The sequence below is a fragment of the Schistosoma haematobium genome, chromosome 4, assembly GCF_000699445.3.
Source record: "Schistosoma haematobium chromosome 4, whole genome shotgun sequence".
Classification (NCBI taxonomy): Eukaryota; Metazoa; Platyhelminthes; class Trematoda; order Strigeidida; family Schistosomatidae; genus Schistosoma; species Schistosoma haematobium.
The window spans coordinates 38,400,613-38,415,839 of NC_067199.1; the positions used below are offsets into that span (position 1 = coordinate 38,400,613).

The 15,227-nt window shown below is 35.6% G+C and overlaps 1 protein-coding gene across 2 annotated transcripts in view; it reads right to left on the reverse strand.

The window, feature by feature from the left end:
• STX1A_3 (Syntaxin-1A) overlaps window positions 1-15,227 on the reverse strand; it is a 43,994-nt gene that overhangs the window by 11,414 nt on the left and 17,353 nt on the right. The window contains exons 7-9 of one of the 2 annotated variants that reach the window (XM_051216351.1): window positions 8,398-8,506; window positions 3,116-3,189; window positions 417-554 (exon numbers count right to left, since the gene is read on the reverse strand). In XM_051216351.1, coding sequence (XP_051066928.1) covers window positions 417-554; window positions 3,116-3,189; window positions 8,398-8,506 — 321 coding nt within the window. Of the gene's footprint in view, window positions 1-416; window positions 555-3,115; window positions 3,190-8,397; window positions 8,507-10,549; window positions 10,659-15,227 lie in introns of both variants that reach the window. The other variant, XM_051216352.1, reaches the window with a different exon arrangement.

Sequence of the window (15,227 nt, forward strand, 5' to 3'; positions counted from 1 at the left end):
GGACATACATGGAGGAAATCACCGAACTGCATTATGAGGCAAGCGCTAACTTGAAATCCTGAAGGAAAACAGAATAAAAGGAAGACCGAAGAACACACTGCGTCAAAAATTGGAAGCAGACATCGAAAGGATGAATAGCAACTGGAATAGATTGTCCAGGACAGAATTGGATGAAGATTCCTGATCAGCAACCTATGCTCTTCCATGAAGAGTAACAGGCGTAAGTAAGTAAGTCATTGACTGTAGTTGGTAAATAGAAAACAAAACTAATTCAGATAATATCGACAACATAATTTTGAGTTAAGATGAATTCTTATTGTATTTTAAAATCTCATAAACTAAAGTTTTAAGTTAAGCTCATTTACTAACAAGACAATTAAATAAAAGCTAGGTTAATTAATATACAATCAACAAACTTGTGTTTCAATCAATGAAGCCATATCGATAAATAAATCGTGTAATTCTCGAATACTCTTTTCTAGTTTCATAATATCTTCATGACGTGCTTCAATATCGGCTAGATTTTGACGAGCTTGTTGAGTATCTGTTATAATCTAAACAAATAATGAAAAAATATGAAAAGAAATCTAGTCAGTCTGTAACCATTGATCTATCCAAAATATACATGATAAGTGAATAAGTACATGTACACTGCAAAAAACAAAAAGCGAATCGATATTGCAACAATTACAGAAGGGTATTGAAGAAAATGTTCACAACAATGAAATTGAATATTGTATTTTGCAATCGCTTAATAATTAAAGCTGAAAACAAAGACAGATCGACTGAATTCGTCACAGTTACATGAAGTATATAATTTGGAAAGTTTGTTATCCGATCTCCTAAACATAATCTGGTCGGGTTGAATACAAAGAGTAAATAAAGGACAACAGTAAGAGCTCTATTTTTTTTACTTGAATAAAATTGGACACATACATTAGCGAGGGTTTGAGTTAAGCTTCATAAGTTATCTGCTGTGTTCCATTATATATATACGAAGGTCTACGTGTCCGTTATTTGGATTACCATTCATATCCATAAACCAGATGTTTGCGTTCAAAAGAAATGCATACAGCCACGCTCCATTCATTAGTCACCAACATAAGCGAACCAAAGCAAAATATTTATTCTTCTCTTTCCTTTAAATTACCTGTACATTTTGTATTATTGTGCAATGCTAATATTCCTCTCTTTTCTCTTACGTAACTGTTGTTGATATTTGATATGTTATGGAAAATACAAGATATTGTGTAGTCTGTTGACAGTTGAACAACATGTCACAATTCATTTTAAAATATTTACCCTATCAAACGTCTTTTTGCTACTTGACTGGTCAATCGACTTCGTCTTCATAATCAGTTGTCGAAGTTGTGATATTATTGTGTAACAATGCCAAGTGGGTGGTGTTATACTAATAAAGTGAAGTATATGAATTACTTACAATAGATCTGTGTAGACTATTAGGTTTTATAGCTCATATCATGGGCTGATATTATATTAGCATCCACTGACGACCAAGCAGCACTTCACAACTGTTTCGCCGCAGTATGGGACTCCTCAGAAGTTTTCATTGACGATAGTTGTGGGAAATAATGAGTTGATTGAAGTTGGAAATCTAAACCACTGGATGTTGGCTAGAGTTTAAGCGCTTACACAAAGACCCGTAGGTCCTGGTATTGGTCCACCCTTGGTCCTGGATGAACACTGTTGAGCAGCCCTATATTAGGACGAAACAGTTGTTCATTGCTTCTTCCTTCTCAATGGTTGTTTAACTAAGATAATTTCGTGTAACGGAGTATAAATTACCTTAAAGATATGACGAAAAACTAACTGGAAAATTATGTTTCGAACTAAGAAGTACTGCTTTTCAATTAGATCCTTGCGAAAGCTCTACATTTATATATATATATATATATATATATATATATATATATATATATATATATATACCCATAGGAAAATAAAACAGCTTTCATGAAAATAAAAGAACGTCATAGTAACCAGTCAAACAATTGTTATTATCTTTTTTAATCAAATAATCTGCTATACGTAAGTATTGTAATAATTTAGTCAAACCAGGAAGTGTTAGTCTCAGAGTATCTAACTATCATTTATTCTGTTTTATAGATAAATTAGTGAATTACGATTAGACGAGAATAAGAAAGCATTTAAATGAGAACTATTGCTAGGTTTCTTTGCCAAAAATAACGTCATTTTTGATGGACGAGTTGATTTATAAACAGTGGTTTTTTTTCCCTAGAATTGATTGGATTTTGGCTGGTAGTGGGATTCTGGATGTGTGTTTCGTCCTATTCGAGACTCGTTGACTGGAATTACCTGCATAACTGTGTTAATGTTCAAACAGTGACCTAACCCCAAATAACGTTGATTTAATGTATGAATTGATATGAGGTGATAGTGATTACAAAAAGTTTATCTTTTTACAGTTAGTACTTAACTAAATGAATGACTAGGCATGTATAAATGGTTGATATGTTCCCCCCAGATAATTTGATACATGATCAATTTCGATCAAGTATCTAGGATAATATGGAATCAAATTTTCAGACTTCATTCACATAATAAGAGATTTATAGTAGATTTTAATTACGACTCGTGCTGAGAGGTCATACAACTACATGGAGATCGGTCTATAGAATTAATTGAAAATAGGGTTAAAAAAGCCGGCAGTTTTACCAAATAAGTATTTATGTATTCCGTTTTAATCCACATGAGTTATGTGACCATTAGTGATACTAACAGGTCTCGCAAACTGAATTAGGTGAAAAGGCTTCTAAAAAGCCAACCATTGGTTGAGAGGAATGATAAGGTTAATTTCAATGTGACCTAAGAGGATGGTTTGCTGGAGTTCAAACATGCGACCTACTAGTTGAAGTTGACTGGCTAAACTACTAAGTTACTGCTATACAAATTTTTTATCTATTACAATTTATAAATATAATTATATTTAACGAGATAAAACAGATAATAGAGATGTAGCTAGGTTACTAGTGAAGTGGTAGATCAGTGTGGTAAAAGTACTTTACCTATTATAAACTTTTAAGTATTCTATGAAGAAAATATAATGAGATGTATAATCCAGAAAAGTACTTACTCCTTGAGTAAAAATCTGTGGATTTCCAGATTCAAGCATATTTTCCAGTTCATTATCTGTAACTGACCGTTGAGCTATTTAAAAAGGAGAAGAAAAACAAAAGTACTTCATTCTAACCACAACATAGTGAGGGGAACTACCTAAAGTTCTTATTATTAAAGCAACACTCAGTCAGTCAGTCAGTCAACAACGTAGAACTTCGTACGTACATACATCAGTTCGAGTTGCCATACCACATTAGTACAGAGATACAATTGTCAATTCAAATCCCGTAGTGGTAGAGGTAGTAGAAGTATAAAAAGTAATCGGAAAGTTTTGGGGTTTGAAGATGTTATTAAAATAGCATAATCCAGTGAAATAAATTTGGAAAGAGGAAAAAAGGGACATGATGAATTCAGAAGATTAGAATTTGAGAGAACACAAAGAGTGGATGCACCTGCGCCATTGCAAACGATTTTGAGCCATGTCATCTAAGGTCTCTAACCATCGGCTGCTATCATCTCGCAGATCCCAACCACGTAGTCTACACCTACTAACAGTCCACTTGTCAGTGACTTCATGGATTTGTGCCATGATTTGGTCTGGCCGTTCCTAGATTTCTTCCATCCTACTACTACACCTCGTGGCAATCAGTGGTTGGGCATACGTAACACGTGTCCCAGACATCTCAACTGACGAAGTTTCACTACTTCATCAATTGATTCTCCATCCTTACCTAGTACCCGTTTCCTAACAACTGTTACTTACTCGATGGTTCCAAGATATACGAGCAATGCTTCGAAGACACCTATGATAGAATACTAATAACCTACGAATATCTACTCTTACCGGCCATGTTTCACTGCCATAAAGTAGGATGGAACAAACTGCTGCGCAGTAAACCCATCTTTTGGTTGGTAGTCAGATGCCATACTCATTACAATAAAGATAATTGAATCAGAATTATAAGCAATAGTAAAATTTGGATGCTTGTGTTAAAACAGTATTATTTAACTAATGATTTAATTGAACAGTATGTAGATATGGTGTAATTTCTCATTTTAATAAAACATCAATATTTTAACAATGATGAAGTTAGATATTTGAGAGGCGTATGATTGCTTTGCTTAATGAGACTACTTTAAAAAGAAGGTGTATTTGACGCCTCCGGACAAAATATTATTCATCTATGAAAAATAGTTGAACAAAATAAAGGTTGTTATGGAAGTAATATAAATTTCACGATTAAATTACTTCTTAAAGGTTTATATTTTATCATTCTAGAGGATTTGTGGAGATAGTAGTATTTTAGAGGTTGAATTCACGAGTCAATCTAAGCTAGACCACCGATGAAAAATTAGAAGCACTGGACAGACGTTTCGTCCTTGTATGGGACTCCTTAGCAGTGCGCATCCATTCCGTGTCAGGTGTAAGACAGTTATCCACCTCAGACATGAAGAGTTGTGCAAGATCGTAAACTTATCGGAGTTAGAAATTAAACACCATCAGATCTCGACTCACTCGTCTAGAGGTTAAGCAATCGCGCGGGAGGCCGAAGGTCCCAGGTTCGAGCCCTGCGCGCGAGATTGTGGATGCGCATTGCTGAGGAATCTCATACTAGGACTAAACGACCATCCAGTACTTCCAGGTTTTCAATAGTGGTATAACTTAATTTTATTTTTCTCGATATTCTAAAACTAATATGAAAATAACAAAGAAATACTTCCTATTTTATGTTTACTATTTTTAACAGATAGTAAGATAATTTCTTATTTTATTATTGAGCACAGTATGATTGACTGATAACATTAAAACAATGAAATCATTTAGAATTTAAATAATGAGAATGACAGTATTGTATACGTAAAATTAAAAGTAACAGATCAGTGATCTTTTGTTTTTATTCATACGATTGACAAAATCATGATCGTATTCTATCAAGACATCTATAACTAGCTTTTATCTTCATTGCGAAAGAATCTATACTAATTACATTCTTTTTTAATGATAACAAATTTTACATCATAGCGTGAATTTCCAAAGCTAAACACGAGTTCATTTTACCTACCTAAATTGTTAATATTCACTACGTATTACACATACCCAACCACCGACTATCACGGCGCGTAATGCTGACTAGTATTGGAGACGGCAGAAAGAAAGTTAGGGGTTGACAAATCAAGATGTGACATCAGTCACTAACTTCTTGTCTAAGCCAAGTTGGTAGATGAAAACTACTTGGCTGAGGTTCGCGCGACTATCGTAACCAATGGTTGGAGACCATGGGTGACACGGCTGAGAATCGATCACAATGGCGTAGGTGTATACACTCTTCGCCTTCCCTTAAACGGTGAAATTAAAATAACTTTGTACCGTTTCTTCTATGAACTAATTCTTTCTCCCCGTATCATATACTTATATGCAATCTCTTCTTTGTATAATACGACTATTGAAGTGACTACTTCTATGAATTTGGTGTTCATCTTTTTGCGCTAATTAAGTATGACAACTTTAGCCGATGCCTATATGTGCCTGGTCCTACGTTATAAATAACTGACTACAATAATAATGATAACAGTAATGATAATATTAATTATAACTTACCAAGATTAATAAGTTTTCTACTTAATACTTTCAAAGTCAAAGTTCAATTGATTTTAGTTTATGTGAATAACTTGAAAAAGAAACTCTGAATTTGAACTTGGTTTTGATCATTGTCACAGTTCCAAGAAAGTTATTTCTTAATCACTTCTTTACCTACTATTACTTACTTACGCCTGTTACTCCCAACGGAGCATCGGTAACCGACCAGCATTCTCCAACCCACTCTATCCTGGGCCTTCCTTTATAGTTCTATCCAATGCTTGTTCATTCTTCTCATGTTTGTCTCCATTTCTCGGGGTAATGTGTTCTTTGGTCTTCCTCTCCTTCTCTGGCATTGAGGATTCCATGTAAGGGCTTGCCTTGTGATGCAGTTGGGTGCTTTACTCAATGTGTGTCCTATCCACTTCCAGCGCTTCTTCCTCATTCCTTCCTTCGCTGGGATTTCGTGTATTCTCTCCCACAGTAGGTTATTGTTGATAGTCTTTACTTCAAACGAGTCTGTGGGCTGTCCTCTATATACGATTTTGCAGTTTAATCCGTCGTAGGAATTCTGTATGATATTGACTATCATCTCAGGTACACTATAGTATCGAAGAAGCCTCCATAGTATTGTCCTGTCCACGCTATCAAATGCTTTCACGTAGTCAATGAATTTGATGTAGAGTGATGAATTCCATTCAGTTGATTATTTCACAATGATCCGTAGTGTTGCGATTTGGTCGGTACACGATCGATCCTTACGGAATCCAGCCTGTTGATCTTGAAGTTGGACGTCTATGGAGTCTTTCCTTCTGTTTAACAACACCATGTTGAAGACTTTTCCTGGTATTGAGAGAAGAGTGATGCCTCTGTAGTTCTCACACTTACTGGGATCGCCTTTCTTTGGTATCTTGATGAGGCGTGCTCTTTTCCAGTCTGTTGGTAATTGTTCTTCATCCCAAATCTTGCTGAAGAGAATGTGGAGTATCTTCGCAGTTATTGCTACATCTGCTTTCAGTGCCTTTGCTGGAATGTTGTCTGGTCCCGCTGCTTTGCCGCTCTTGATATGTCTGATGGCCATGCTGGTCTCTTCAATTGTTGGTGGGACAACATCGATTGGTAGGCCCGTGGGTGCTGCTAGTCAATTCAAGAGTTCTTTGAAGTGCTCTACCCACCTACCTACTATTAACACTCTAGATTGAGAAGTACCGTTAACTCATTCACTTTAATAATCACTTTGACGTAATTCATAAGTTATGAAACTAAATGAATACACAAATTTATGAAGGTGAGAGAGAGAGGATAGTTTGATGTTAATCAATCATAATACAACTAGGAATACTGAACCATCTACATACATAAATGATCATCAATCATATGATACTATCTTGAATTATGTAAGTGTTACTACATTGAAATTATTGACTGACGGTTTAATTAACTTTCATACGATTGTTACCATTTATAATCAAAAGCCAATTGTGACAAAAAGAAAACAAATGTTTATAACGTAAACAAAAATGACGAAAATATTGTTTATAGAAACTTATCACATGAAGTTAAGTATTATTTGTTGTTATTTTTCTTCTTTTTTTAAATTGTAATATAAGATTAAGAAATAGTTTCTGTGAGAAACAAAACGTATATAATTCGGAAACACCAAATTGAATAAATATGGTGTTACTGTAAACAACATAATACACCCTTTGTAAATAAATAAACAAACATTAGTTTTCGATAGCACACTAGTTATGTCAGCAAATGTGAAGAATAATCGGGAGGTTAGGCAACTTTCAAAATAACCTTGAGAGATTTTTAATCCCATAGAATTAATCAGAAGACAGTAGATGTAAATGAATGATCTTGTTATACAAAGGGAAGGAATCTAAAGCGAATATATAATAATTTCACATCATTAATAAGTTTTGTAAGTTGACTGGGTCAGGAAATTAGTAAACATTCAGTAGTGACATTTATCCGCATCACTCCTAAACAACCTTGAGGATAGACTCCAAACTCACTGAACAGGCATTCGATAGTGTCTAACTTCAACCTATCGATAACATTCTATGACCACGTTTCATCGTTTTTGGTGGCCAACTTCCTCACACCCGATACAGTTTAGTTTTACCCTTTACTGACAATTATCATGTGCTCACTAAAGACTATCTTCCAGAGGAAATATCTGGAGTTCTAGTGAGAACCCGTGATCAGTTGAGTTAATTCGTGGTGGGTATGAGGCAGTTACTCACCGAAGACAATGGATGATGGTCGAGCAATGTCATGAATTGACTGAAGCTAGACATTAACATCATTGGATGCTGGCTCAGTGGTCTAGAATTTGTGACCACACATGAGACCAGGAGTCTTGGATTCAATTCCCTGTGACGAAGTCGTGCATTCACACTGCGGAGGAGTCTTACACCAAGGCGAAAAATATCCGTCCAATGGCTTATGTTTCCTGATGGTGGTTCAACTTAAATCGGTTCATGATTTCAATGAAATTTAACAATCTCTACAACACCGTACTGACAATTATCTCACTGTTTACGATGAAAACAATGTAAAATATCTATGCTGCTTTCTATCAGCCGGTGTAAATAAATGTTTACATGCGTGTATTTTAAGGCAATGATGAGTTGAGAATAATATTAATTTACATAAAATAAATCATCTTTATCGGTTTATTTATATATCATGCATAAACATAACAGGCTCACCAACTTCTAATTGACGTTTCAACAAAGCTTTACAACGTTCTTTATGCTCAATCTGTATACGACCATATTGATGCATAATAGTTGTGATAGTTTTAGACAAAGTGAGAAACTGAATGGGACATGAAAAAAGGTTAAAACAACAGAAAAAAGAAAGAATGTTTTACAACATAAACAACGAAATGATGGTTAAATGAACTGAAATATAAAATACAAAATGATTATTAAAAAGATATAAGTAAACAAAATAAAAATTGTTTGTTAGTCTTTAAATTCAGTTTAATATCAATCATGAGAGTGCTATAGTAACAATAACTAAGATACTGTCTTATATAGTAGTGATCACTAATTAATGTGTCCTATAAGCATCCTCCAACATAAACGTATATTCAAAAAAAAAGATAACAAGATATCACCCATGTAGAAATATACATTAGCCTTATGAACAATACATTTATATTGAGATAAGAAGTTGTTAAGTATGTAATTAAGTAGACGGCTAGAAAACGAACTAATTTAGGGTTGTATGATTAAGATGATGAATAGCGAAACTAGTGATTTATACTAATAAATAAGAAAATTTGTTTTATAGTATTCACCATTAAATGATTTACTGGATTTCTAAAACTTGATATGAGAAAGGTATAAGATCATGAACTACACTTATCAGGTCAAATAATCGAGAAGAATATGTGGATGATGTGAACATTTTATAATATACATTGAGGACTGAACTTAATAAACCATTGAAAACCAAGAAGTAGTAAGGCAACCATTTCATCCTAGTATAATGAACAGTATAAAACTCAACAATCTCCATAAAGCTGCAAACTAATCAAAATTATGTACTCATTAGTGAGACAATCCCTAGAGTTCTATTCACAACCTGTGAACAGTAGAGTCCAACTGAATTTGATACTATACATTTATTCATCAACAGTATGGTTACAAATAGCGTAAATTGATTGATGTTAGAAATGTAAACAATAGGATTTTAACATAGCAGTCAAAAGGTTAAGAGTTCATAATTGAACCTGAAAATGCTAAGTTCGATCTCCCGTGACATAACAGATGCGCACTGTTGAAGATCCTCAAACTATAACTAAACAACTATCAAATGCTCTTTAGTATACAACAGTTGTTTAACTAGTGTTAGTTCGCAATATAAACTACCAAATTCAACACTCTCCACAAACTTCCTATACTAAAGACTGAAATATTATTAATATATTGATGGACAACAATTGTATAGATCATGAAAAATCAAACGATTAATACTTTTACACATTTGATGAATCTACATGCCCCCGAATGCCCTGATACGCCCAAGAGTGGGGACAGTAAAATCTCCCTCTCGAAATGCTCTCATATGGCCACGTGCATACAACCACTACCAGGAAAGTCCTACTCACTGCCTTCTCGCGGCATTACTGTTGATTACAAAATTCAGAGGACGAAAAGCGAATATCCGTTGCTTTAACCGGGTTGGTGGACACGGAGAGTCCACATAGGGGAGTTGGAAAACCCTGATTCCAAACCAATGGTTCACATGGGCACCAGTATCCTAAAGGAACAAATGCCGTATGACCCAATCATTGGTCAATGGCTACCATATGACTGCATCTCCTTACATTGCTCGACTGCCTTGTGGATTAGACCTCCAGGTCAAAGACTCCGGGTGTGACCCTTAAGAAAACCATCTCCTTTAGTTTGAGCACCCGGGCAGTATCCCAGCCCTCATACAAATCGAATGATTTATGTGCTTCATATCTATTTGGTGCCTTCTTGTAACTATATTTATGTGTTTAAATAAAATAAATGTTCATTCAATAGTTTATTCAAAGCCAATAGAATGAGAATTATAGTAATCGTTCAGTGTGCACAAATAAACAAATAAATATAAAAAAACATCCAAATATTAATTGTTAAACTATATATCCATCGATTAAAACAACTAAAAAGGTGAATTAGTGTTAGCTATAAAGTTACCTAACCACCATTTAACAACAAAAGAAAAAAAAACGATAACGACAAAACCACCAATAATGACGAAAATATAAGAATAACCGTAGACAGTATAGATGAAGAAATTGAGCCGTATAAATATACATATATGGACATATATATTTTCTTTTGATCAAAATTTACTTCATACCTATTTCCAATTGTCGTTTGATACGAGCTTTGTTAGCATCACGAAAATCAATTTGAATATTATTATAATCGGTCATAGCATCCATGAATAATTTAATATTTGCAAAATGCTATTTAAAATTTAGGAGAATAGATTTATTTAGATATAAATTTGATCCGATAGTTTTGTACATGAAAGAAATAGTATGCATAGATATATTTTGTTCCTATTTTAATTGGAATTGATATATACAGAGTAAAAAAAACTAATGGTTGATACAATGAATTGGATTAATTTGCTGAAAACTTCTTATATATATATATATATATATATATATATATATATATATATATAAAGTTTGAAGCTTATGTAACCGACTTTGATGGAATAATTTTCCTATGAAGGGGTAAAGATACTATCAGGCTTAGAATTCGGTCTAAGCACATGGGCTCCAGTATCTTGTGGGAACAAATAGCGTGTGAACCAATTTCTTGGTCACCTGCTACCGTGGGACTGCATCTCCTCACGATGCTCTACTGTCTTGTGGGTTAGACCTTTAGGTCAAAGGCTCGAGGTGTGGCCCTCTAAGAAAGCCACTTGTTTCGGTCTGGGCACCCGGGAAATATCACAGCCCACACACAAATATGATGAAATGTCGATATTTATGGAAAATACTTGTCTTGCTTCGATCAACAATCAAACGATTCACATTATTATTATTATTATTATTATTATTATTATTATTATTATTATTATTACGTCATATTATTACGTCATTTATTCACTCTCCTTTATTTCCACTTTATATATCCTTATTTTTTAACTTACACAGCAGCTCGTCTATGGTGGAAACTTGGTTCTATCTAAACGTTCTCAAGTCACTGCCTGGTTGAAAATTGTATGCTACCACCTAATACGAATACTGAAGCAATTTTTCTGAAACCACGTGCACCATTCAAACTGGCTGCCTTCAACGTTCGCACACTTATGCAGGTTGGACAACAGATAGGGCTGGCTATGTCTTTAGAAGGTCTTAATATCGATGTTTGCTGTCTATCCGAGACCCATATTCAAAACTCCAGTGAAATATTACAAATTCGCTCTCCATCTGTCGCTTCAAAAAGCTTGTTTTACGTGCGCTTATCCGGGGACCCTGTAGCATCTTCGTCTGATCTTGCTGGCGTCGATGTCGCACTAAGCGCTAGAGCCGAGGCAGCACTAATCGATTGGATCCCCATTAACAGTCGGTTATGTGCTGTTAGATTAGAAAGTTCCATCAAAGTGAGAAGAAATCAGAGTGAGAAACGATGTCTTTTCGTCATCTCCGCCTATGTCCCGACAGATTGCAGCCCGGATGCAATCAAGGATGAGTTTTACCACCAGTTATCTGTTCTTCTCCAAGAAGTTGGGTTCGACAGATATTGTAGTACTAGCCGGAGACTTGAATGCTCAGGTCTAGGCACAGAAGAGAGTCGTTTAGGTGGCCGATGGGGACTCGTTGGTCTCACGACAGATATCGGGGACCGTCTACTGCAACTGTGCACAGACCGCAACCTGTTTCTGGCTAGCACTAACTTTCGGCACAGTCATCGCCGATGTGCCACCTGGCGTCCTCCCTCTGCATCTCAAGCCTGGAATCAGATTGATCACATCGCGATCAGCTACCACTGGCGTGGTTGTGTACAAGACTACCGCTCCTTTTGGAGTACCTACCTGGATTCTGACCATGCCTTGGTCTGCGCCAATCTTACCTTACTTTTCAGTGGCCAACGAAGTGACCGCCACCAACGGATTGATGTCAGAAAGTTGGTTGCAACTTCTGTTGCTAGTAAGTATCGAACCGAGCTAGCTTCTAAGCTAGCTACCATTCCACCGAAAAGTATAGATGAACATTGCTTGCAATTGCATGACGCCATGAAAATGGCGGGAACAGTCAGTTGTGGGTTCGCGAAACGTCCCGCTTATAAGCACTGGGTTTCTTCTGGTTCCTTACAACTCATTGAAGCCCGTCGGTCTACTCCAGGTGGCTTTCTGGTCAAGGAACTGACGACGTTGTTTACAAAGGTTTGGGAACTAGAGAGTGTACCAACGTCATGGAATGAGTCGATAGTTGTCCCTATCTTTAAAAAGGTTTCACGACGTTCCTGTAACAACTATCGGGGGATAAGTCTACTTCCGATTGCGTCCAAGCTATTGGCTTCCGTCAAAGGCCAACAATCGTAGTGTTTCTTGACATTAGAGGTGCCTTCGATTCGTTGGACGGGACTGTTCTCTGGGATTGTCTATTGAAGAAGGGTGTGCCTGAGAAGTTTATTAACATCCTAAAGGCCCTATACACAAACGCGTCGGTGAGAGCAGTTCTGCTCTATGCTTGTGAAACCTGGCCTCTCCGAGTTGAGGATGTTAGATGACTCTCTGTGTTTGATCATCGCTGTCTCCGAAGGGTTGCTGAGATTCAGTGGCAACACCATGTTAGTAATGCAGAGGTTCGGCACCGTGTGTTCGGGAGCAGAGACGACAATTCAATTGGTATCATCATCTTGAAACATTAACTTCGGTGACTTGGACATGTTCTACGAATGTCGTCCCAGAGAATTCCACGTCGTGCATTACTTGCCGACTCTGGGACTGGTTAGAAAAAGCGGAGAGGTGATCAGTGTATGACATGGTGTCGGAGTATGAAAGAAAGCTGCAAAGGGCTGGCTTGTGTTGGTCCTTCACGACTCCCTAGCTGGGGTTTTAGAGATGGTGCAACACAGTGGCTAGAGACGTTATCAGATATGGCTCAGAATAGAAGCCAGTGACGATCCTGCTGTAACCTTCTTTTACTTTCTTCATAAAAAGTGGTTGTATCTTTCTTAACTTAAAGAATTCTTCTGGTTGTACCTTTCCGTTTCCCTCATTATTACTATTATTATACTACCTTACACTAATCTGTTCATCATTGTTCGTTTTTTTCTCTCATTGTTTTGTGTGGCGCATATGTATTTGGTGCCCTCTTGTACCAATATTTATGTGTTTAGAAAAATAAATAAACAAATCGGTTTAAGCATCCGGGCAGTATCCCAGCCCTCACATAAATCGAATGAAAGAGGTATGAATTAGCAACATAATTGCTACAAGTTAAGTGATTTAATTAGTGAAGCATGATTTTTGAATAGTTTGAATAAATAGTGCTCTCTGATTGTAAGAACTAGTTACTAGATAGGGAGAATATTAGTAAGGAGAAATTAGTGTATATATGATATGTACATCTAGCCTTCAGTTATTTATTTGCATCTTGTGGCACGTTCTACAATTCAGTTAGTCCCGAACTGTCTGCTTTTCTGATCTCCAAGTTTATGCCTACTCCGTGCTTTTTGACGTGCTTAGACTCTTCTCTCCGCCTATTGACTATAATGACTTCCACAACACGTTCCGCTACATACTACTTACAAGCAATCTTGTCAGTAACATTAACCACATTGTTGTCAATGAAATTGCAACTTACATCAACGAGTGATGAATACAAGCTATAGTAACCCTCCTACAATTAATTTTGCTTATGACTAGTGATATCAAGATCTTCAATAAACTTATTTAACAGTGTTATTCGAACGGTAACAATTCGTCTAGTTCTTCGAAATATTAAGATTGCTTCATGTCTATATAAACGCGTATGCATGATCACCTGTAACAGCCCATATATATATATATATATATATATATATATATATATATATATATATATATATATATATATATATATATATATATATATATAATGTTAATCGCTGAAATATTGCTCGACGAATCATTCTCTTTCGCATATATATATCGCAAATTGAAACTAGTCTAGTGATTTTAGCGGTTAGGCATGCGCAATGAAACCTAAAGATGCTATGGGTCTAATCCCTGTTGATGATATGAGTATATATTATTGAGAAGTCCCATATAAAGATGATATAGCTACATCCAATACTCACAATAGCTTTCAATGATACTCCTCCCCCAAAAACTGACATTAAATATGACAAATACAATCACCTACAAATATGATCCTAATTGTTAACTACGCCAATCGACTACTAGGTATTCATTTATTTTCTACTGATAGGAATACTAGACGAAGAATAACATTTTTCTTAAAACACGTTAAAATTGGTAACCGACAAGACGATGATGATGATACAGTGATAAAACAGTTAAAGTACAAGATTATTATTCTGTCAGCTACATTTTCAGTTCTGTTTCTAATTAAGTGTTTAATTTTACATATATAAAGGCAGGTGGACTTATTCATGACACCAATAGCTGCTCAATAACTGGAACTACGTGTATTGAAAGATAAGTTTGAGATGTCATAATTGAACTGGTTATGACAGGAAAATTTTGATTAGAAGGAATTTGCATTATCACAAGTAAAATTTATGTTTAGATTTTATCAAGAAGTTCAGTTACTTAACACATAACTGAGCGAATACAGAAGAGATCAACAGTGATCAATTATTGATTTGTGTACCATGTTATGAGAAGTAGATGGACTATGTGAAATTCATAGACAATATAATGGTTCTTGATTTTGAAGACGTTATCTAAACTTAACCAGGTTGTTGAGCTACGGCTATACTAGTAATCATTGGATTAAATAACATGTAACCTCATGTGTACCCACTACTATTACGGGTATTATCAGACTACAGATACAACTGGTGAGCAG